This window comes from Pongo abelii, chromosome 2 (genome assembly GCF_028885655.2).
Source record: "Pongo abelii isolate AG06213 chromosome 2, NHGRI_mPonAbe1-v2.0_pri, whole genome shotgun sequence".
Lineage (NCBI taxonomy): Eukaryota > Metazoa > Chordata > Mammalia > Primates > Hominidae > Pongo > Pongo abelii.
The window spans coordinates 16,505,958-16,530,567 of record NC_085928.1 but is presented as its reverse complement, the minus strand read 5'-3'; the positions used below and the strand labels follow the sequence as shown (position 1 = coordinate 16,530,567).

General features: G+C 41.4%; 1 protein-coding gene and 1 non-coding gene across 3 annotated transcripts; both read left to right on the top strand.

The window, feature by feature from the left end:
* Window positions 1-919: 919 nt before the first annotated feature.
* ARGFX (arginine-fifty homeobox) lies at window positions 920-23,627 on the top strand. 2 transcript variants are annotated; one of them, XM_054551421.2, is made up of 5 exons: window positions 920-984; window positions 3,678-3,792; window positions 13,106-13,222; window positions 17,889-18,037; window positions 18,989-23,627. In XM_054551421.2, the coding sequence occupies exons 2-5, from the start codon at window positions 3,690-3,692 to the stop codon at window positions 19,601-19,603; spliced, it is 984 nt and encodes a 327-aa protein (XP_054407396.2). In that variant the 5' UTR covers window positions 920-984; window positions 3,678-3,689; the 3' UTR covers window positions 19,604-23,627. The 2 variants fall into 2 exon arrangements, with proteins under 2 accessions (XP_054407396.2, XP_002813285.3); XM_002813239.4 differs by lacking the exons at window positions 920-984; window positions 13,106-13,222 and adding an exon at window positions 9,749-9,865 and having other exon boundaries at window positions 3,690-3,792; window positions 18,989-19,645.
* A 669-nt stretch (window positions 23,628-24,296) lies between these two features.
* Window positions 24,297-24,397, top strand: LOC112132930 (small nucleolar RNA U13). Its single transcript, XR_002914630.2, has one exon. It is a non-coding gene; the product is annotated as a small nucleolar RNA U13 (small nucleolar RNA).
* The last annotated feature ends 213 nt before the right edge of the window (window positions 24,398-24,610 follow it).

Sequence of the window (24,610 nt, the reverse complement as noted above, 5' to 3'; positions counted from 1 at the left end):
CAAGGCGGGTGGATCACTTGAGGTCAGAAGTTCAAGACAGCCTGATCAACATGGTGAAACCCCGTCTCTACTAAAAAAATACAAAAATAGCTGGTGTGGTTGCACGTGCCTCTAATCGTAGCTACTTGGGAGGCTGAGGCAGGAGAATCGCTTGAACCAGGGAGGTGGATATTGCAGTGAGCCGAGATCATGCCATTGCACTCCAACCTGGGCAACAAGAGTGAAACTCCGTCTCGAAAAGAAAAGAAATGAAAACTTACACATTTTTTATTTATGGAAGTTTCCGTTTAATATTTTTGGATGGCAGTTGACTGAAACCACAAAAAGCAAAACTGTGGATAAGGTGGGATTACTGTGTTCTTATCCTATCAAACATAAATGGATTATTCCATATGAAAATTCTTAGATCGGATCACTATTTTAAAGATACACTCCTAAAACTTTACTTTTATTTTTTTGAGGTGGGGTCTTGCTGTCTCGCTCTGTTGCCCAGACTGGAGTAGACTGGTGCAATTAGGGCTCACTGCAGCCTCAACCTCCCAGGCCCAAGTGATCCTTCCACCTCAGCCTTCCGAATACCTCAGACCACAGGCGTGTGTTACCACGCCTAGAGGAATTTTACACCTAAAACTTTGAACAACCCAAGTGTAAAAGTAAAAAGGTGGTTGCATCAAAAAGCACAGGAGTCGCCTTGAAGGGTTGTCAAAGGTAGGAAATTTGAGTATAAAAAAAAATAATGACAATTTTCAGCAATAGTTACACTATGCTGTAAGCATACTTTTATTGAATGAACAAATGAATGAATGAAGGGTGGGACATCAGGGTGTGTCTGGGTGGTGCAGGGGCAGGAGGAGGTCTGATTGTATAAAAATTACATTTAAATACAGGGTCTTCTGCATGAGGACACACTAAGGAAACTGCATTTCCAGAGAGAGACACACCACGTAGGACTGAAAATGGTTAGTCTAAGGGGATTCATGACAGGTAAGCACGGGGTGGGGGCGGGGAGGATAGCCAGAATGTGGGGCTTTAAGTGCTCAAAGAGGATTTGAAAAATCAAAGGAGCAATATTAAAGGATGCAAACCACTCAGCCCATTCACATTAGAGGGACATGATATAGACGGTTGCAAGTTGGGGACAGAAGGAAGGTCAGAAAGACTGACCACCTCATGAAAATCAGGGAGTGAATGTGAGACTCCTTACTTACTGAGTGTGGGTTGTCTGTTTTGCAGGGCTCCCAAACTTTCCCCGTCTGTGTTAGCCAGGCCTTTGGAAATCCTTAATTAGAATGTAAACTCCATCATAGCAACTATTTTTGTGTACTTCGTTCATTGCAGAATCCACAGACCTACGTAAGTGCCCATTTGTAGGAGGAAGGCAATAAAAAATTGCTGAGTAAATGTGGTTCTGCTGGTGGCAATTCTGCCTTATGCTCTTGATAGCCTCAACCAGGGAAAGCACTATAGACCAGTTGAATCGTTTGCTTCTTTGTTTGTTTAATATGCTAGTTTAAGCTGCAGACTCTCAATGCCCATCCCAGGAAAGTGGGCCAGGGTTTAGACTGTGTGTACAAGAGTCGGTAAGACCTGATTCCTTCCCAGCTATGCTTCTCCTCTTACTGACCAAACTTTTAGATCTCATGTCTCTTCATCTTTAAGAGGTTGATAATAATTGTCCATTACCCCATGTGTTTGTCGAGGATCACATGAATCATGTATATGAAGCACTTGGATGTCTGACAGTATCCTAATGTCGCTACTGAATGTTACTGCATCATTTATTTGCTCTTAGGATTGTACTGAAGAACAGATGCTTAGTGAAGTTTAATTTCTTTTCAATTAAATGCCAAGGCTTAGGCCATCTGTTGTTATTGCTGTTCAAATTTTTTGGTCTCAGAACCTCTTTATATTCTTAAAAGTTGTTGAGGACTCCAAAGAACTTTTGTTTCTATAGGATATACCTAGATATTTACCACATTCAAAGTGAAAACTGGAATTAAAATATATTTATTCATTCCTTTCAAAATAAAATGATAAATGCATTACGTGTTAACTACATTTTCCACACACAAAAAAATTGTGAGACCAATGACATTGTTTTACATTTTAGTATTTTAGGGCTTAATGGAAGATGGCAGAATTCTCTTCTGCTTTTGCAGTCACCTTTTCTGATGCATTACTCTGTTGAAGTCTAAGAAGAAAATCTGACCTCATACAGATGTGATGCTAGAAAAAGGAGTATTCTTGTAGCCTTTGAAATAATTGTGGATATTCTTTAAAACTACAACAGAAACTCAACAAGTAGCAGTTTCTTAAAGATGAGTTGCAACGTGAAAACTTTTTTTTTTTTTTTTTTTTTGAGACAGAGTCTCGCTCTGTCGCCCAGGCTGGAGTGTAGTGGCATGATCTCGGCTCACTGCAACCTCTGCCTCCCGGGTTCAAGCGATTCTTCTGCCTCAGCCTCCCTAGTAGCTGGGACTACAGGTGCGTGCCACCACGCCCAGCTAATTTTCGTATTCTTAGTAGAGATGGGGCTTTACCATGTTGGTCAGGCTGGTCTCGAACTGCTGACCTCAAGTAATTCACCCTCCTCAGCCTTTCAAAGTGCCGGGATTACAGGCGTGAGCCACCATGCCCATCCTGCAATGTGAAATTTGAAATCATATGAATGAACTTTCCAAATTCTGTCACATTGAAATCCATTGGTCTACATTGAACTTTGAGTGGATCTTTTACCCATGCAGGATTTTGTAATATTACATACCGGTCATTTGCAAAATATTGGTTTATGAATTAAGAAGCTCTTCTAAATTTATTCCCCTGTACATTTGTTATAGAATAAGAGTGAAAAAGTAAAATAACATGCAAGATGTCACCACTGAGAGAGGCTAGCTGAAGTGTGTGCAGCACCTTAACCACATATATTATTTTGCAATTTCTTGTGAATCTGAAATTAGTTCAAAATTAAAAGTAAACAAAACAAAACCAATAAACAATATGGTAATTTTTGCTTTCAATATTCATATATATTCCAAATAGCTTTTAAAAATTTAAGACCTATTATATGTAACCAGATATTTACCATATGTGTGGCTTTTCCTTTATTCTTGAAGTTCCAATTTTCCCTCTTAGGAAGAATTTTCTTTAATACTCCACAGAACAGGACTACTGGCCACAGATTCTCATAGTTCAGAGAATGTATTCATTTCACCTTCTTTCCTGAAAGATATTTTCCCTGGATACGGAATCTGAGTTGATTGGGAGTGATGGCAAGTGGTGTAAAAAAGAATCTAAGTTGACAGTGGAACAAAATCTTTGAAGTGCTAAAAGAACTGTCTTTGTTTCTGATGAGAAATCTGTGGTCATTTGATCTCTATCTTTTCGTGTATAGATTGCACTTCAACAATCTCATCAAAGAAATATCCCTCTACTTTGAGTCACAAAGATATTGACACAGGATTTCTTTTGTTATTTCTAAAGTTTCATTTTTGACAAGTACAGCTAGAGTATTTCTCTATGGTATAAAATATGAATCATTTTCCAGCTGAGGTAGAGGAATTGGGGGTTAACTTCACTTGCCAGAGGTCATACAGCAAGCCCAGGCTCCTTGAAAACATTGCTATCCAGCGAATGAATTCCTCATCAGCATTCCCTATCTCATAGGCCTTCCATCTCAGATTTCAGAAACCATGATGAACAGAATGGCCCCAGAGAATCCCCAGCCAGACCCTTTCATCAAAAGGAATTATTCCAACATGAAGGTGATACCACCACAGGATCCAGCTAGTCCCAGTGAGTATCATCCTTCTTTCTCCTCTTTGCCTTTCTACTGCCCCATTCTCATGCGGCCCTATAATTGCATTTTGCATTTGTTTTAAGGCAGCTATTGATTGTTTTTAAAAATCTATTCAGAAAGTCTTCCCATCATAAAAGGAGAAATATATTTCAAATTAAATGGGCCTTTGGCCCATGGTTGATTCAAATTATGAGAGATAAGCTAAGAATATAATATATAGAGTAAGTGAGCATGTTTTTCTAGGAGAAAAGATCTGAAGCATAGACAGATAGGAACTGAGAAATCTCCTTTTCCAAGGCAGGTATATTGTGGCCCAATATAGAGGGAAAATGAAAACAAAAACAAAAACAAAAAAAGCTCATTATTCAGAGTAGTATTGTATACGTGTATAAGGAGATTTATTTATATAAGGTGTATCTTAGTGAATTGTTCTGAAATATATATTTGTTATTTGATATTTTATCCTGGAGATTTTCCAAACATTGTTTGTATACAATGTTTACCTTTAAAAATATGTAAAACTGTATAAAAATCTGGTTTTTCTATACACTAATAATAAGCAATCAGAAAAGAAAATTATAAAAATAACTCCATTTACAATAGCATCAAAAATAATTAAGTACTAAGAAATAAACTTAACTAAGGATGTGAAAGACTTGTCCATTGAAAACTATAAAATGTTGCTGAAATAAATTAAAGACACAAATGGAAAGACACTCCATGTGCATAAATGGGAAGGCTTAATATTATTATTATTATTTTTTTTTTTTTTTGAGACAGAGTCTTGCTCTGTCACCCAGGCTGGCAGTGCAGTGTCACAATTTTGGCTCATTGCAAACTCCACCTCCCGGGTTCAAGTGATTCTTCTGCCTCAGCCTCCCAAGTAGCTGGGACTACAGGCATGCACCACCATACCCGGCTAATTTTTTTTTTTTTTGTATTTTTAGTAGAGATGGGGTTTCACCATATTGGCCAGGCTGGTCTCAAACTACTGACCTTTGGGGTTTTGTTTGTTTGTTTGTTTTTGAGATGGAGTTTCCGCTCTTGTTGCCCAGGCTGGAGTGCAATGGTGCGATCTCAGCTCACTGCAACCTCCGTCTCCCAGGTTCAAGCAATTCTCCTGCCTCAGCCTCCTGAGTAGCTGGGATTACAGGCATGTGGCACCATGCCTGGCTAATTTTTTTGTATTTTTAGTAGAGATGGGGTTTCACCATGTTAACCAGGATGGTCTCGGATCTCCCGACCTCTGGTGATCCACCCGCCTTGGCCTCTCAAAGTACTGGGATTATAGGCGTGAGCCACCACGCCCGGCTGACTCCTGACCTTGTGATCCGCCTGCCTCTGCTTCCCAAAGTCCTGGGATTACAGGCATGAGCCACCGCGCCTGGCCGGCTTTAATATTTTTATTATTATTATTATTATTATTATTTTTAAAGACGGAGTTTAGCTCTTGTTGCCCAGGCTGGAGTGCAATGGAGCGATCTCGGATCACTGCAACCTACGCCTCCCAGGATCAAACGATTCTCCTGCCTCAGCCTCCCAAATAGCTGGGATTACAGGCAGGCGCTACCACACCCGGCTAATTTTGTATTTTTAGTAGAGACAGAGTTTCACCATGTTGATCAGGCTAGATGGTCTTGAACTCCTGACCTTGGGTGATCCACGCGCCTCGGACTTCCAAAGTGCTGAGATTACAGGCGTGAGCCACCAGTGCCCGGCCAGGCTTAATATTGTTAATATGTCAATACTACCTAAGCAATTTAAAGATTTAATGCAATCCCTATAAAAATCCCAATGGTGCTTTTTGCAGAAACTAAAAAAAGTCTATCCAAAAATTTATATAAAGTCTCAAGGAATCCCAAATAGCCAAAATAATGTTGAAAAAGATGAACAGATGAACAAAGCTGGAGGCCTCATAGTACATAATCTCAACATTTATTACAAATTACAGTAATCAAAGACTGTGGTGCTGGCATAAAGACAGATATATAGACCAATAGAAGAGAGCAAAGTCCAGAAATACATCCTTGCACACATAGTCAACAAAGGTGCTAAGGCCATTCAATTGGGAGAGGACAGTCTCTGAAACAAATGGTGTTGGGAAAACTGAATATCCACATGCAAAAGAATGATGCTGGATCCTTGCCTTACCACATGCAAAAATTAAAATGGATCAAGTCCTAAACACAAAAGCTAAAATTGCAAAGCTCATAGAAAAAACATAGAGGAAAAGCTTTATGACATTTGATTTAGCAATGGTTTCTTGGATATGACACCAAAAGCACAAGCAACAAAATAATAAAAATAGATAAATTAGACTACATTAAAAATAAAAACTTGTATGATCAAAGGACACAATCAAAAGAGTGAAATGGGGCCGGGCATGGTGGCTCATGCCTGTGATCCCAGCACTTTGCGAGGCCAAGATGCGTGGATCACCTGAGGTCAGGAGTTCTAGAGCAGCCTGGCCAACATGGTGAAACCCCATCTCTACTAAAAATACAAAAATTAGCCAAGCGTGGTAGCAGGCGCCTGTAATCTCAGCTACTTGGGAGGCTTGAGGTGGGAGAATCGCTTGAACTTGGGAGACGGAGACTGCAGCAGAGATCACGCCACTGCACTCCAGCTTGGGTGACAGAGAGAGAGAGACTCTGTCTCAAAAGAGAAAAAAAAAAAGTAAAATGGCAAACTGTGGAGTGGGAGAAAATATTTGCAAAGCATTTATCTAATAAGGGGTTAATAGCTATAATATATACAAAACTAGAACTCAACAACAATAAAAAAAATCCAATTAAAAATGGGCAAAAACCTGAGGTCAGGAGTTCAAGATCAGCCTGACCAACATGGAGAAACCCTGTCTCTACTAAAGATACAAAATTAGCCGGGTGTGGTGGTGCATGCCTGTAATCCCAGCTACTTGGGAGGCTGAGGCAGGAGAATCACTTGAACCCAGGAGGCAGAGGTTGCGGTGAGCTGAGATCGTACCATTGCACTCCAGCCTGGGCAACAAGAGCAAACCTCCATCTCAAAAAAAAAAAAAGGCAAAAAACTTGAATAGATCTTTCTCCAAAGAAGATACACAAATGGACAAATCCATGAAAGATGCTCAGCAACATTAATTATTAGGGGAAAGAAAATCAAAACCACACCCGTTAGGATGACAACTATCAAAGAAACAGAAAAGAACAAGTGTTGGTGAGGATGGGGAGAAATTAGAATGTTTGCAGGAATGTAAAATGGCACTGCGGCTGTGAAAAACAGTATGATGGTACCTCAAAAATTAAAAATAGACTTACCAGTTCAAGACCAGCCTAGGCAATATAGTGAGACCCCATCTTATAAAATAAATATATTTACTGAAAGGTGTGAAAAGCTTTTTCCAGAAGCATTCAGGGCAGCAGTCTCCAACCTTTTTGGCACCAGGGACTGGTTTTGTGGAAGACAGTTTTTCCACGGACTGGTTGGGGGGCTGGTTTGGGGATGATCCAAGGACATTACATTTATTGCACATTTTATTTCTATTATTATTACATTGTAATATATAATGAAATAATTATACAACTCACCATAATGTAGAATCAGTGGGAGACCTGAGCTTGTCTTCCTGTAACCAGATGCTCCCATCTGTTGGTGATGGGAGACAGTGACAGATCACCGGGCATTAGATTCTCATAATGAGCACCCAGCTTAGATCCCTTACCTGTGCAGTTCACAACAGGATTCATGCTCCTATGAGAATCTAATGCTACCAGCTGATCTGACAGGAGGCGGAGCTCTGGCAATAATGTGAGCTATGGGGAGCGACTGTAAATACAGATGAAGCTTCACTGACTCATTCGCCGCTCACCTCCTGCTGTGTGGCCCAGTTCCTAACAGGCCATGGACCCATACCAGTTTGTGGCCCAGGGATTAGGGACCCCAAATTTAGGAGATGTGGAAGAACATGTTACACACCAAGTAGAACTGTTATTTCTTACATCTCACACAGTACATGGCTAAGAATTTTGCAGAAAATCCCCAGCAGAATGGTAATGTGGAAATACAAGCTGCAGGAACATGGTGAGAACTGAGAGAACAGAAGAAAGTTCAGAAAATTGATATGTTTGAAGACCAAATGTATGTACAAATTAGTCATTGCTGTTTCACACAATTTCAGTGGTTTTAAAAAAATAAGCATTTGTTGTTGTTTATCAATCTACAAGCCAGGCCAGGTGCAGTAGCTCATGCCTGTAATCTCAGCACTTTGGGAGGCCGAGGCAGGCGGATCACAGGGTCAAGAGATCGAGACCATCCTGGCCAACATGGTGAAACCCCATCTCTACTAAAAATACAAAAATTAGCTGAGCGTGGTGGCACGCACCTGTAGTCCCAGCTACTCGGGAGGCTGTGGCAGGAGAATCTCTTAAACCCAGGAGACAGAGATTGCAGTGAGCCAAGATTGTGCCACTGCACCCCAGCCTGGCAACAGAGCGAGACTCCATTTCAAAAGAAAAAAATCTACAAGCCAGCTGGCCAGTTCTGATCTTGGCTGGCATCTCTTGCATGCTTGAGGGTTGACTAGCTGTAAACTCATTTAAGGTAGCCTATGTTGCAGAATATGAAGTCTTTTCACTATAGTCTCTCATCGTCTAGCAGGCTAGTCCAGGCTTGGAGGGAGAGAGTGTGTGAGACAGAGAGAGGCCAGGCATGAGAGTGAGCACAGAAGCATGCACGGCCTCTTGAGGCGGGGGCATCATCACTTCAGAGTGTCACTCTCTGGCTCAATTAAGAAGGTATGGCTGGGTCAGGCACAGTGTCTCATGCCTGTAATCCCAGCACTTTGGGAGACCGAGGTGGGTGGATCATTTGAGGGCAGTGTTGCCGATATGGTGAAACACTGTCTCTAATAAAAGTAAAAAAATTAGCCAGCATGGTGGCGAGCGCCTGTAGTCTCAGCTACTTGGGAGGCTGAGGCAGGAGAATCGCTTGAAGCTGTGGAGTGGAGGTTGCAGTGAGCTGAGATTGAGCCATTGCACTCTAGCCTGGGTGTTCCGGGGAGGGTCTGTCTCAAACATTAAAAAAAAAAAAAGTGTGGTTGGAAATAAATGAAATAAATGTAGGACAAAGAGAAAAGGAAGAGGAAAATAAGGTCTCATTGTACATAATCTGTGAAGTGACTCACTAAAATAAAGCTATTCTTTTTTATTTTATAAATGTAAAAACTGAGACTCTCCATGTAAACAGACATTTATGTTTTGCCAAATTTTCTTTTTTTTTCCTTTTTGTGGAGGGGGTCTCACTATGTTGTCCAGGCTGGTCTTGACTCCTAAGGTCAAGCTGAATGCTCTGCCTCCCTAAATGCTGAAATTACTGATGTCATCAACAGTGCCCAACTCAAATTTTCTAATAATAATGGACATATGTGTTCCCTGAGACTGTAGCGGTTTGGATGGTCCAGTGGCTGAAGTGTGTCTATTTCCAAACTCAATTTATTTATTTATTTATTTCTGAGATGGAGTCTTGCTCTGTCACCCAGGCTGGAGTGCAGTAGTATGATCTCGACTCACCGCAACTTCTGCCTCCTGAGTTCAAGTGATTCCCCTGCCTCAGCCTACCGAGTAGCTGGGATTACAGGCACGCACCACCACGCCCAGCTAATTTTTGTATTTTTAGTAGAGACAGGATTTCACCATGTTGGTCAGGCTGGTCTGAAACGCCTCACCTTGTGATCTGCCCGCCTCGGCCTCCCAAAGTGCTGGGATTACAGGCGTGAGCCACCACGCCTGACCTTCCAAACTCAAATTTATATTCTCATTGTTCTTTCTTTCTCTTTCTTTCTTTCTTTCTTTCTTTCTTTCTTTCTTTCTTTCTTTCTTTCTTTTTCTTTCTCTCTTTCTTTCTTTCTTTCTTTTTCTTTCTCTTTCTTTCTTTCTTCTTTCTTTTTCTTTCTTTCCTTTTCTTTTTTTAAGACAGGTTTCACTATGTTATCCCAGCTGGAGTGCAGTGGCACAGTCTCGGCTTACTGCAGCCTCAACCTCCCAAGTTCAACTGATCCTCCCACCTCAGCCTCCCGAATAGCTGGGAATAGAGGTGAGTGCCACTACACCTTCTTTTGTAGAGACGAGATTTCATCATGTGGTCCAGAATGATCTCAAACTGCTAAGACAGAGCAAGACCTTGTCTCTAAAAATAATAATAAAGTAAATTAAGATAATGGAGATAAAACAAAAGTACTTGATGACCATTTCTAACAGTTCTATTCTACCTCCTCTCTGAGGTTGTCATTGCAACAGGTTTCTCAGAATTTTTCTAGTCTACTCTCTATATATTCGTAAATTATAATTTTAAGTTATAAAGAAAAGTGTGTTGTGTATATATATGTGTGTGTGTGTGTGTATATATATCTACACGTACATATATATATATATATATATATATATTTTTTTTTTTTAATGGAGTCTCACCTTTTCCCCCAGGCTGGAGTGCAGTGGCACGGTCTTGGCTCACTGCAACCTCCACCTCCTGGGTTCAAGCGATTCTCCTGCCTCAGCCTTCTGAGTAGCTGGGATTACAGGTGTGTGGCACCACACCAGCTAATTTTTTGTATTTTCAGTAAAGACAGGGTTTCACCATGTTGACCAGGCTGGTCTTGAAGTCCTGACCTCAAGTGATCCACCCGCCTGCCTTGGCCTCCCAAAGTGCTGGGATTACAAGCATGAGCCACCATGCCTGGCCAGAAAAGTATATTTTATATTTTACATGTCACATTACATTGCTGAAAAGACTTCATTTTCAGTGACATACTCTAAACTAAAATAAAATTAATTTACAAAAGAGAGGTATGTTGTGCATACAATGTGCCACACATTATTCTAGTGTATTAATGCTTTTACATTAATAAATCAATATAATTAGTGCCTTACATTAATACATTCATGTAATAAATTTACAAACCCTATTATAAAGTAGGTATTCATTTTTGTGTGTGTGGCAAGGTCTCATTCTGTCGCCCAGGCTGGAGTGCAGTGGTGCAATCTCAGCTCACTGCAACTTCCGCCTCCCAGGGTTCAAGCGATTCTCCTACCTCAGCCTTTTGAGTAGCTGGGATTACAGGTGCTTGCCACCATATCTGGCTAATTTTTGTGTTTTTGGTAGAGACAGGGTTTCACCATGTTGGCCAGGCTGGTCTCAAACTTCTGACTTCAAGCAATCTGCTCGTCTTGGCCTCCCAAAGTGCTGGGAATACAGGCATGAGCCACCACACCTGGCCTAAAGTACGTACTCTTAACATTCCCCCTACCCCACTTTTTTTTTTTTTTTTTTTTTTTTTGAGACAGAGTTTTACTCTTGTTGCCCAGGCTGGAGTGCAATGGCACAATCATGGCTCACTGCAGCCTCCTGCCTCCCAGTTTCAAGTGATTCTCCTGCCTCAGCCTCCAGAGTAGCTGGGATTTACAGGCATGCGCCACCACGCCTGGCTAATTTTGTATTTTTAGTAGAGATGGGGTTTCTCCATGTTGGTCAGGCTGATCTCAAACTCCTGACCTCAGGTAATCCACCCACCTCAGCCTCCCAAAGTGCTGGGATTACAGGTGTGAGCCACCGCATCCGGCCATATTCCCCTTTTATGCTTGATGAAACTGAGGTGGGCTGGGTGTGGTGGCTTCCACCTATAATTCTAGCACTTTGGGAGGCTGAGGTGGGAGAATCACTTGAGCCAAGGAGTTTGAGATTAGCCTGGGCAACATAGCGAGACCCCATCTGTATTTAAAAAATTAAAAAATTTTAAAAAAGAAATTGAGGTGAAGAGTTTGGGTAATGGGTTCATAATCACATTCCTAGAAAAGTATAGTTTTATCTTTTTTTTTAAAAAAACTGAGTCTCGCTCTGTTGCCCAGGCTGGTGGGCAGTGGCGCGATCTCAGCTCACTGCAAGTTCTGCCTCCCAGGTTCATGCCATTCTCCTGCCTCAGGAGATCAGGTAATCCACCCACCTCAGCCTCCCAAAGTGCTGGGAATACAGGTGCGTGCCACTACACCCTTTTTTGCAGAGACGGGATTTCACCATGTGATCCAGACTGGTCTCGAACTCCTAAGACAGAGCAAGACCTTATCTCACTGCAACCTCCGCCTCCCGTGTTCAAGTGATTCCCCTGCCTCAGCCTACCAAGTAGCTGGGACTGCAGGCACCCGCCACCACACCCGGCTGTTTTTTTTTTTTTTTCTGTATTTTTAGTAGAGACAGGGTTTCACCATGTTAGACAGGATGGTCTTGATCTCCTGACCTCGTGATCCACCTGCCTCAGCCCCCCAAAGTGCTGGAATTAAAGGCGTGAGCCACCGTGCCCGGCCTGAAAAGTATAGTTTTAAAAGCAAAATTTCTACTATTGAACATATATCAAGATTACTGGTTAAAACTTTTCCACAGTGCAACTTGCATATTATGGACTCCTTGAGCTAACTGAATAAGAAATAGATCAAAGTTTTCAGAAGACAGCAGATATACTTTTAAATTTCTGGAAGAAATGTGCCCCACATGGATGTGAGTTTTCCCGGGATGTCATTGGTAGTTGTCCGTATGTGATGTTTCCTTGACTTAATCTTCCTTATCACATTACCCTAAAAAATAACTTAGCTCTGCATTTATAATTATTGAAGTATTTGTAACTCAAAGTATATCCTGGCTCCAGGCTTTTTATTTTTTCTTATCTGATACCAAACTGATCTATAGTTTCTTTAATTTTCATTTTAGCCAAGGCTGACTGAAAATACTTTCAAGTATATAATGTTTATTTCCACAATACTCCGATGAATAGGGCATCCTTTGTGACTCCTCAGCCACATATTTTAAGCAGCATGAGTGATTCCAGTGTGTCCTTGATACCACAGGACCAAGCCAGTTCCAGCAAGCACTGTTCCCCTGTGCCCTTTCTGTAGTCTGTCTCTCTTCTCAGGGAGCCCACTTGTCCTTCCCCAAGAGGGTGGTTACCAGGTGTGAATATAACAGACCTAAATCTAGGACTAAATATCTTATATGTTGGTCATATTTGATTGAGATGGGTTTTCCTGGAATAGAATCAGGAGGCTGATGAGCTGGGTATGGTGGTGCACCTTTAGTCCCAGCTACGTGAAGGCTGAGGCAGGAGGATCCCTTGAGCCTAGGTGTTTAGACACCAGCCTGGGCAACATAGCGAGACCTCGTGATCTGCCCGCCTCAGCCTCCCAAAGTGCTGGGATTACAGGCATGAGCCACTGCACCTGGCCTTCCAAAATCAAATTTATATTTTCTTTCTTTCTTTTCTTTCTTTTCTTTTCTTTTCTTTTGAGACAGGTTTCACTCCGTTATCCAAGCTGGAGTGCAGTGGCGCGGTCTCGGCTTACTGCAGCCTCAGCCTCCCAGGTTCAACTGATTCTCCCACCTCAGCCTCCCGAGTAGCTGGGAATACAGGTGCGTGCCACTACACCCTTTTTTGCAGAGACGGGATTTCACCATGTGATCCAGACTGGTCTCGAACTCCTAAGACAGAGCAAGACCTTATCTCACTGCAACCTCCGCCTCCCGTGTTCAAGTGATTCCCCTGCCTCAGCCTACCAAGTAGCTGGGATTACAGGCATGCACCACCATGCCCAGCTGATTTTTGTATTTTTAGTAGAGACGGGGTTTCACCATGTTGGTCAGGCTGGTCTCGAACGCCTGACCTCATCTCCAAAAATAATAATAAAATAAATAAACAAAATAAATTAAGATAATGGAGATAAAACAAAAGTACTTGACCATTTCTATCAGTTCTATTCTACCTCCTTTCTGAGGTTGTCATTACAACAGGTTTCTCAGAATTTTTCTAGTCTACTCTCTATATATTCATAAATTATAATTTTGAGTTACAAAGAAAAGTGTGTGTGTATATATACTTTTTTTTTTTTGAGATGAAATCTCACTTTTTCGCCCAGGCTGGTGTGCAGTGATGCGGACTTGGCTCACCACAATCTCTGCCTCCTGGGTTCAAGTGATTTTCCTGCCTCAACCTCCTGAGTAGCTGGGATTACAGGTTTGTGCCACCACACCTGGCTAATTTTTTGTATTTTTAGTAGAGACAGTCCTGTTTCAAGGGACATTTTGAATAAATACAGAAGCAAGCTAATGATTCAAAAGTATGTAAAAAGCTAAAAACACACACAAAAACCCACTGCTTCCTTTACTTTATCATCTATATGTTTTTTATTTAATTTACTTTTATATGTTGTGTTTAGATACACACAAGTAGATAGTAAGTTTATTATTATTATTTCTTTTTTGAGGCCAAGTCTCGCTCTGTCACCCAGGAGTGCAATGGCATGATCTCAGCTCACTGCAACCTCTGCCTCCCGGGTTCAAGCGACTCTCGTGCCTCAAGTAGCTGGGCTTACAGGCACACGCCACCACGCCAGGCTAATTTTTGTATTTTTAGTAGAGATGCGGTTTTGCCATGTTGGCTAGGCTGGTCTCGAACTCCTGACCTCAAGTGGTCTGCCCAAAGTGCTGGGATTACAGGTGTGAGCCATCATGCCTGGCCAAAATAGTAAGTTTAAAGCTTCTAACTTTACTTTTAATAGGTAATTAAACAATGTATATATAACATTGAATGCAACACATTAATAAAATGTAACAATTTGGTTAAGCAGACAAAATATAATCCAATGAGATGGTTTACATTCTTTGTTCATAGCAAGACTTTGAAATCCAGTGAATACACTTCGCATATCTCAGTCTAGATGCTAAATATTTCATGAGAAATACTTGATCTGCATTTAGATTTCATAAAATCACAGTTGAAAAAAGGTTGACGTACCCAAGTTGTTCCAAGCATACTAGTTTCCCAATAATTGCACTATCAGTTTTTAATTTTAAATTAACATTTAATAAAATTAAAAATTACAGGCACAGTGGCTCATATCTGTAATTCTAGCACTTTGGGAGGTGGAAGTGGGAGGATGACTTGAGCCCAGGGGTTTGAGACCAGCCCGGACAATGTAGCAAAACCTCATCTCTACACACACACAGAAATTAGCCAGTCATGGTGTGCGCACCTCTAGTCCCAGCTACTTGGGAGGCTGAGGTGGGAGAATCACTTGAGCCAGGGAGATGGCAGTTGCAGTGAGCTGTGATCAAGCCACTGCACTGCACTCCAGCCTGGGCTGACAAGGGAGACTCTGTAAAAAAAAAAAAAAAAATCAGCTCCTCAGCGGAACTAGCCACATTTCCCATGATTAATAGTCATTTGAAGCAGTGGCTACTGTACTGAACAGAACAGCTCTAGAGAGTAATTGGGTAGTTGGGGAATAGGGATGGTTTCAATTTTGTACTATTTGTACATATTGCTTTTCCAAATAAATGAATAAATCAAGTTCTTATTTTTAAACAATTTACAGTAAGTAGTTAGGTTGTGGAAGTCACAAATGCAGCCCTATGGGATGAGTGTGGGGGGAAAGTGGTTATCTTAATATTATATAAATAAGTTTCCTGTGGCTTAGAACAAAATTCCCAGTAACAGTATTCCATAGACACATTCCAGAAATATTGTATCACAAACTACTTATTTGAAAGTAAAGAATAAGTGCCTGGTAAAATGATGTTATTTAATTAAAAGAACAGGCTCAGAATATTTAAGATATGGCTATCTAAGGTAAATACAGTTTGAGTAGAATAATTTTATTAAATGTGAGCAGAAAAAAATCGATATTTCTAAGTATATTGGATTTCACATATATATATGAACTGAAAAAATAAGATATAAATTTAGAAATATGTACATTTAAAGTGGGATTAAATATGTTTTATATAGGTTATTTTCACTTATGTTCATAAGTGGCATTAGCCTATAGTTTTATCTATAGTGTTTATTTTTGCCTGATTTTAGTATTGGTATTATGGACTTCTAAGTACAAGAAGGGAGGTCCAAGTGAGGACCTTTCCTCCTTTTATTTTTATTTTATTTATTTTTCTAGAGCCAGGGTCTCTCTCTATTGCCCATGCTAGAGTGCAGTGACACGATAGTAGCTCACTATAGCCTTGACCTCCTGGGTTAAAGTGATCATCCCACCTTAGCCTCCCATAGCTGGGACCACAGGCATGTGCTACAATGCCCACCTAATTTTTAAACATTTTCTGTAGGGACAGGGTCTCATTATATTTCTCAGGTTGGTCTTAAATTCCTGGCCTCAAGCAATTCTCCTGCCTTGGCCTCCCAAAGTGCTGGGATTATAAGTGTGAGCCACTGTGTATGGCCAAATTTTGATAATTGCAGGATTTTTTTTTTTTTTTTTGGAGACAGAATCTCGCTCTGTCACCCAGGCCAGAGTGCAATGGAATGATCTGGTTCACTGCAACCTCCGCCTCCTGGGTTCAAGCAATTCTCATGCCTCAGCCTCCCTCGTAGCTGGGATTACAGGCATGCACCACTATGCCTGGCTAATTTTTGTTGTTTTAGTGGAGACAGGGTTTCATCATGTTGGCCAGGCTGGTCTCGAACTCCTGACTTCAAGTGATTCACCTGCCTCAGCCTTCCAAAGTGCTGGGATTACAGGTGTGAGTCATCACACCTGGCCGATAATTTTTAAAGAAAAAACCCTTTTCCTTTTCATTGCCATTAAAAAACTATACTTTTTCAATCTTCTATACATATTTATTTTTATTTTATTTTATTTTATTTTATTTTGAGACAGGGTCTCGCTCTGTCACCCAGGCTGACGCATGATTGTGCAGTGACACAATTATAGTTCACTATAGCCTCAACCTCCCGGGCTCAGGCAATTCTCCCACCTCAGCCCCAAGAATAGTTATTACGCAGTGACACGATCATGGTTCACTACAGCCTCAACCTCCTGGCTCAAGCAATCCTCCCACCTCAGCCTCAAGAACAGTTGGGACCACAGGTACATGCAACCATGCCCAGCTAATTTTTTAATTTTTCATAGAGACAGGGTCTCCCTACATTGCCCAGGCTGGTCTCCAACTCCTCCACTCACGTGATGCTCTTACCTTGGCCTCCCATAAGTGCTGGGATTACAAGTGTGAGCACATCGTGCTGACCACGTTTGATTTCTTTTCCCCAAAGTAATGAATAGAGCCTCAGAAATCCCATAAAAGAAAAAGCTCTACCAGGCACGGTGGTTCACATCTGTAATCCCAACACTTTGGGAGGCCAAGGCAGGAGGATCACTTGAGCCCAGGAGTTCAACATCAGCCTGAGCAATGTAAGGAAACCCCATCTCTATGAAAGAAAAAGTTTTTTAATTAGCCCGGAGTGGTGATAGTGCCTGTAGTCCTAGCTACTCAGGAGGATGAGGCCAGAGGATTGCAGGAGCTCAAGAGTTCAAGGTTACAATGAACTATGATCATGCCACAGCATTCAGCCTGGGCAATAGAGCAAGACCCTGTCTCTAAAAAAAGACAGAGAGAGAGAGAAAGGAAGGAAGGAAGGAAAGAAAGAAAAGAAGAGCAAAGCAAAGCAAAGAAAAGAAAAGAGCCTATTTGCGAGATGAGATGGACTGGATTCCTGAACAAATAAATGAAGAGAGGAAACCCATTTAGAAGAGTGGGCTATATTCATGTGCAAAGACATGGGGTTTATTCCTAGTTTTTTCTATTTCATAATTAAAAAAAATTTTTGGCTAGCTCTTGCACAGAATATTCCTAGTTTCTAGAATAACAAAAGTGTGAGAAAGATGAGAAGACAGAAGCTACTATCCACTGTCCTGAGATTAGGTAGGGTAGAAAGACTGAGTACCCGAGAATAAAAGTAAAACAGAAAACTTTTCAGTGCAGTCAGGGCAAACTGAAACTCAAGGGAGCCAGTTTCCAGAGTGAACAGATTGAGTACACAGAAAATTGAAGAGGTAACTCATGTCCTATCAGAGACAAAGTCTCAGAAAGCGGAGAACAGAGCATTGTTACGCAGGGCTCGGCCATTCAGACTCAAGACCTGGGATCTGCATTTTCTGGATCCTAAGCCTGGTTGGAGGAAAGGCATGGGAGACTCACCATGGTGATTTGTTTTTTGGTTTTTGTTTTTTTGGTGGGGGGGAGAGATTGGTAATGTAAATGTAACCACCCCTTCTTTATCTCTGCCCTGAAGCAATACGGAGAAGGCATCAAGAACGTACTTCTTTCACCCACCAACAGTATGAAGAGCTAGAAGCTCTGTTTAGCCAGACCATGTTCCCAGATAGAAATCTTCAGGAGAAACTAGCTTTGAGACTCGACCTACCGGAGTCAACAGTAAAGGTCTGATCCCCTGTGGTGTGCTTGGTACCCCTATCCAAGCCACATTCACCTATCCAGCCTGGAAATTCCCCACCCTCCACCCCTGCCCCACAATAATATTTCATTAACTGAGTACCTACTGAAACGGTATCAAACTGGGGACATCGCAAATACTGGCCTCACTCTCATGCAGTTTGAAAAATGAGAAAAAAATGAGGTTCAGAGGCAAAGTGACGGCCACAGAGATAAAAAATAGTGTTGCTAGAACTAAAACTCCAGAAATCTTATTTTTAATACTTGTGCTATAGAGTTCAAATAGCGGAAAGGTGCTTATCCAGACAGACTCCTCGCTTAGAGTCTTTTTAAGCAAAGCCCTGCAATCTGTTTATTCATAATGCTACCAACAGACAAATAATACTCCCTCTAACCTCTGAGCCTGCTAAAGCCCATGACGTTTTTCTTTTTTCTCTTTTTTTAGAGATGGGGTCTCACTATGTTGCCCAGGCTGGTCTCAAACTCCTGAGCTCAAGTTATCCTCTCGCCTCAGACTCTCAAAGTGCTGGGATTACAGGTGTGAGCCACCGTGACTGGCCATACATTTTTATTGGAGTATTCCTTGTAGGAGAGGCCTCCTAAAATAATCCTTAAAAATCCTTCAGTTCAAATTCTTCACCTCTCCCTAGATCCTAGATCCCTGAACTAGCCTCTCTTCTCTAGAGTTCAGGACCCTATCTCTGAACACCCAGCACAAACCCTGAAACACACCCGCTTTCTTCCTTTCCGGGGTCCCAGACCTGATCTTCATCATCCCTCCTGTTGACTCCAGTCATGCCATCTCTGCTCTTGCAGAGCCCATTGTCATGGTGAATTAGAGAGGACATGAAGATTATAACCTGGCTGTTTTCACTCAGGAGAACCCTCCAATGCCTCCTCCAATAACAGACCACAATCTCCCCTCTTCCCCACTCCCAGGTTTGGTTCAGGAACCGGCGATTCAAATTGAAGAAGCAGAAGCAGCAGCAGCAGCAGCAGCAGCAGCAGCGGCAATCAGCAAAGCAACGAAACCAGATCCTTCCATCCAAGAAGAATGTGCCCACTTCCCCCAGAACATTCCCCAGTCCTTATGCTTTTTCTCCTGTAATTTCAGATTTCTACAGCTCCCTTCCACCTCAGCCCTTAGACCCTTCCAATTGGGCATGGAACTCTACCTTCACTGAGAGTTCCACAAGTGACTTCCAAATGCAAGATACTCAGTGGGAGAGGCTGGTGGCCTCGGTTCCTGCTTTGTACTCTGATGCCTATGACATATTCCAAATCATAGAACTGTACAATCTTCCTGATGAGAATGAGATATCCAGCTCTTCTTTCCACTGTCTGTATCAGTATCTCTCACCCACAAAGTACCAGGTAGGAGGACAGGGTTCCTCTCTCAGCACCTTTGCTGGTCCAGCTGTAGGCCTATCTCCAGCACGAACCTGGCCCAGTATGACAAGCCAAGACTTTGAAGCCTACAGTCTAACAGATAGCCTGGAATTCCAGAAAACCTCCAATATGGTAGACTTGGGATTTCTCTCACCAGAGTACTAATAAATATAGACCATTTAAAAAAGTGGTCTTCTTGCCTCTTGTACATGACTGTTTTTTCTTTTGTCTCATTTTAACCCAAACATCTGGGTCTGTGTCTCTGATTTCCATGTAAATGTTGTGAAAAGAGTTTTCCAAGTAGAGCTGGGCACTACGTAATCAGCCCCACAATTCTCCCTGAGAAGCCTGCCTAGTCCCTTTCATGGCCAATGAGACTCCAAAATTCCCTTCCCAAAACTATCTTGGATTTTCTAAAAGTAGGACAGTGGTTTTGGGGGTTATCCACTTTTATTTTTTTGAAACTAGCTCTCATTCTGTCACCCAGGCTGGAATGCAGTGGTACAATCACGGCTCACAAAAGCCTTGACCTCCTGGGCTCAGGTGATCCTCCCATCTCAGCCTCCTGAGTAGCTAGGACTACAGGTGCCCGCCACCACACCTGGCTAATTTTTTTTTTTTTTTTTTTTTTTTTGAGACAGAGTCTCGCACTGTCACCCAGGATGGAGTGCAGTGGCGGGATCTCGGCTCACTGCAACCTCCACCTCCTGGGGTTCAAGTGATTCTCCTGTGTCAGCCTCCTGAGTAGCTAGGATTACAGGCATGTGCCACCATGCCTGGCTAACTTTTGTATTTTTAGTAGAGACAGGGTTTCACCACATTGCCCAGGCTAGTCTTGAACTCCTGACCTCCAGTGATCCGCCTGCCTTGACCTCCCAAAGTGCTGGGATTACAGACATGAGCCACCGAGCCCGGCCAATTTTTGTATTTTTTGTAGAGACGAGGTTTTGCCATGTTGCCCAGGCTGGTCTCCAACTCCTGGACTTAATGCCATCCACCTGCCACAGCCTCCCAAAGTGCTAGGAATACAGGAGTGCACCATCACACCCGGCCGGGTTATCTAGTTTAAAAACACTTTTTTTCAAGGAAACCAAAGAAACCATCACCCACTTTTCTCTCTGTATGATTCTGATTTTAGTATACGTGTTGCGGAAGTGAGTACACTATCATCCACTTTTAATGAGAGAAAGTTATAAACTTACATTTTGTTTCCAATTTTTTGTTTGATGTTTGTTTTTTGTAGACAGCACTCTGTCATCCAGGCTGGAGTGCAGTGGCACCATCTTGGCTCACTGCAGCCTCTGCCTCCTGGGCTCAAACAATCCTCCCACCTCAGCCTTCTGAGTAACTGAGACTACAGACATGCGCCACCATGTGTGGCTAATTTTTGTATTTTTAGTGGAGATGGGGTTTTGCCTTGTTGCCCAGGCTGAATTTGGGGTTTTTTAAAATGGGACTTTCAGTCCTAATTTGAGGGGAAATTACTGTCACCACTAGTTTTAATATAGTACAATGAAAAAAAAAAATATATATATATATATAGTACAATGGTCCAGACATAATAAGAGGTGTAAAAACTAGCACAGGAAGAAATAAAAACAGATTTTTGAAGGTGAGATGATAAACTTGCAAAACTCACAAAATAAAGAGTCAAACTTTTAGAATGACAAGTTAGCATATTTTCCAGCCACAAGATCAACCTACAAAATTAATACCATTTCTGAACACCAGTAATAAAGAAACATAAGGGCCGGGAGTGGTGGCTCACGCCTGTAATCCCGCACTTTGGGAGGCCGAGGTGGGCGGATCATGAGGTCAGGAGATTGAGACCAGCCTGACCAACATGGTGAAATCCCGCCTCTACTAAAAATACAAAAAAAAAAAAAAAAAAAAAAAAAAATAGCCAGGCATGGTGGCACACGCCTGTAATCCCAGCTACCCAGGAGGCTGAGGAAGGAAAATTGCTTGAACCCGGGAGGTGGAGGTTGCAGTGAGCTGAGATCGCACCACTGCACTCCAGCCTTAAAAAAAAATAAAAAATAAAAAAAATAAAGAAACATAAGATAATTACCTCTCAATGAAAAATGTAAAAGTACCTAGAAATTCACAAAGAAAATTAATACCTCTGTGGAGAAAACTTCAAAACTTAAAAAAGGACATAGAAAATGTTTTGAATAGTCCAGGTGCGGTGGCTCACACCTGTAATCCCAGCACGCTGGGAGGCCAAGGTGGGTAGATCACAAGGTCAAGAGATTGAGATCATCCTGGCCAACATGGTGAAATCCTGCCTCTACTAAAAATACAAAAAAAAAAAAAAAAAAAAAAAAAAAAATTAGCTGGGCATGGTGGCACGCACCTGTAGTCCCAGCTACTTGGGAGGCTGAGGCAGGAGAATCACAAGGATTGAACTTATGCAGTGTGTTCTCCAAACATGATGGAATGAAATTAGAAATCAATAAAATTTGGGAAATTCACAAATATGTGGATATTAAACAACACATTCCTAAATAACCAATGGTTAAAGAGGTAATCACAGTCTGACCAACATGGCAAAACCCTGTGTCTACAAAAAATAAAAAATTAGCTGGGCATGACGGCCAGAGCCCATGGTCCCAGCTACTTGGGAGGCTGAGGTAAGAGCATCCCTTGAGCCACAGAGGTCAAGGCTGCAGTGAGCTGTGACTGTGCCACTGCACTCCAGCTTGAGCAACACAGTGATACTGTCTCAATAAATACATAAATAGAAGAAATAATGAGTAAAATTGGAAAACACTTTTAACTGAAAAAAACAAAAGCACAACAAACTAAAACATGGGATGAAGCTAAATCAATACTTAGAAGGAAATTTATAGCTTCAAATACTTATATATATATTTTTAAAAGTCTCAGATCAATAGTTTTACATAGGAAGGAAGTGGCATAGTTTTATTAATATTTGTCAAATTAAACTTTAAGGCAAAACTTTTTTATTGAGATGGAGTCTTGCTCTGTCACCCAGGCTGTGCAATCTCCGCTCACTGCAACCTCCTCCTCCCGGGTTCAAACGACTCTCCTGCCTTAGCCTCCCAAGTAGCTGGGACTACAGGTGTACGCCACCATGCCCGGCTAATTTTTGTATTTTTAGTAGAGACGGGTTTTGCCATGTTGCCCAGGCTGGCCTCAAACTCCTGAGCTCAAGTGATCCTCCCGTCTCAGCCTCCCAAAGGGCTGAGATTACAGGTGTGAGCTACCTCACCTGGCCAAAACAGTTTTTTTAGAAATGAAGTATATTAGACAACAACAAAAGGAACAATTAACCTGAAATATATAACAACTTTGAACTTAAATATACTTAAAAACATATACCAAAAATATATGAGGCAAATTTTAACAAAAATTAAAATTCTTAAGAAAACTTCACCAATACATAGTCATAATACGGTATATTCATACAACATTCTCAATAATTGACAATAACAGTCCAAAGAAAGCAGAAAGGAAAGCCTAGAGCAGAAATAAATGAAATAGAGAATAGAAAAGCAATACAGAAAAAATTTATGAAATCAAAAGCTGGTTCTTTGAAAAGATCAACAAAATGGCAAACATTTAGCTAGATTGACCACCCCCTCAAAAGACTCAAGTTATTAGAATCAGAAACAAAAGTCAAGATTTTATTACCAAACTTATAGAAATAAAAATTATTAGAAAGAAATACTATGAACAATTGAATGCCAACAAATTAGATAACTTAAATGAAATGGACAAATTCCTAGGAAGACACAGAATACCAAATCTGACTCCACAAGAAATAGATGCTGTGAATAGAACTTGCTATGGTATGAATGTGTCCCCCACAGCTCATGCATTGGAAACTTAATCCCCAAAGCAACAGCTTTGAGAGGTGGGACCTTTAAGGGTTACTAGGCAGAGCCCCCATGAATAGATTAATGCCATAATTGTGGGAGTGGGTTAGTTATCTCAGAAGCGGGTTCCTGATAAAAGGATGGGTTCAGCCTTCTTCTTCCCCAAAATCTTTATCCCCACCCCCACCTCTATCTCTCTCTCTCTCTCTTACCTCCTCCTCTCCCTTCCTTCTGCCATGGGAGGATGAAACATGAAGGCCCTGGCCAGGTGTGGCCCCTCCATCTTCCATCTGAGACTGGAAGACTTCCCAGCCTTCAGAACTGTAAGAAATAAATCTCTCTTCATAAATTACCCAGTCTCAGGTATTCTGTTATAACAACACAAAAACAGACTAAGACAGAGTTATAACAAGCACAGAGATTGAGTTAACAATTGAAAACTTACCACAAAGAAAAGCCCGGTCCCAGATGGCTTCACTGCTATATTCTACCAAAATGTTTAAAGAAGAATTAACACCAATCCTTCACAAACTTTTCCAAAAAACAAAAGAGGAGGGAACTCATTTTATGAGATCGATATTATCCGGATACCAAAGCTGAACAAAGATGCCATAAGGGAACTACGGACTATAGTGAGTATCCCCTATCGGAAATGCTTGGAACCAGAAGCGTTTCAGATTTGGAGTTTTTGGAATGTTTGCACATACATAATGAGATATCTTGGGGATGGGACACCAGCCTAAACACAACTCATTTATGTTTCATATACACCTTATATACATAGCCTGAAGGTAACTGCACAATATTTTAAGTAACTCTGCGCATGAAACAAAGTTTGGACTGCGTTTTGACTATGACCCATCATATGAGGCCAAGTGTGGAACTTTCCTCTTGTGGTGTCACACCAGCGCTCAAATAATTTTGGATTTTAAAGCATTTTGGAATTCAGATTTCAGATTGGGGATACTCAACCTGTAATACCTCTTCTGAATATAGATGCAAAAATCCTCAATAAGATCCTTTTGTAGTTCATGAATGTGATGATTGGGCATTCACATGGATGTGTGAGTGCCACCCTCGAACCTTGTTTCAACATTGGCACATTATGCATCCGACTTGAAAAAACAAATTCTCAATAAAATACTAACAAACTAAATTTAGCAACATATAAAAAGGATAGATACCATGACCAAGTAGGGTTTATTCAGGAATGGAAGATTGATTCAACATAAAAAAATTCATCAATGTAATACATGATATTAACAGAATAAAGGACAAAAACCACATGATCATCTTGCTGGGCACAGAAAAAGCATTTGATGAAGATCCA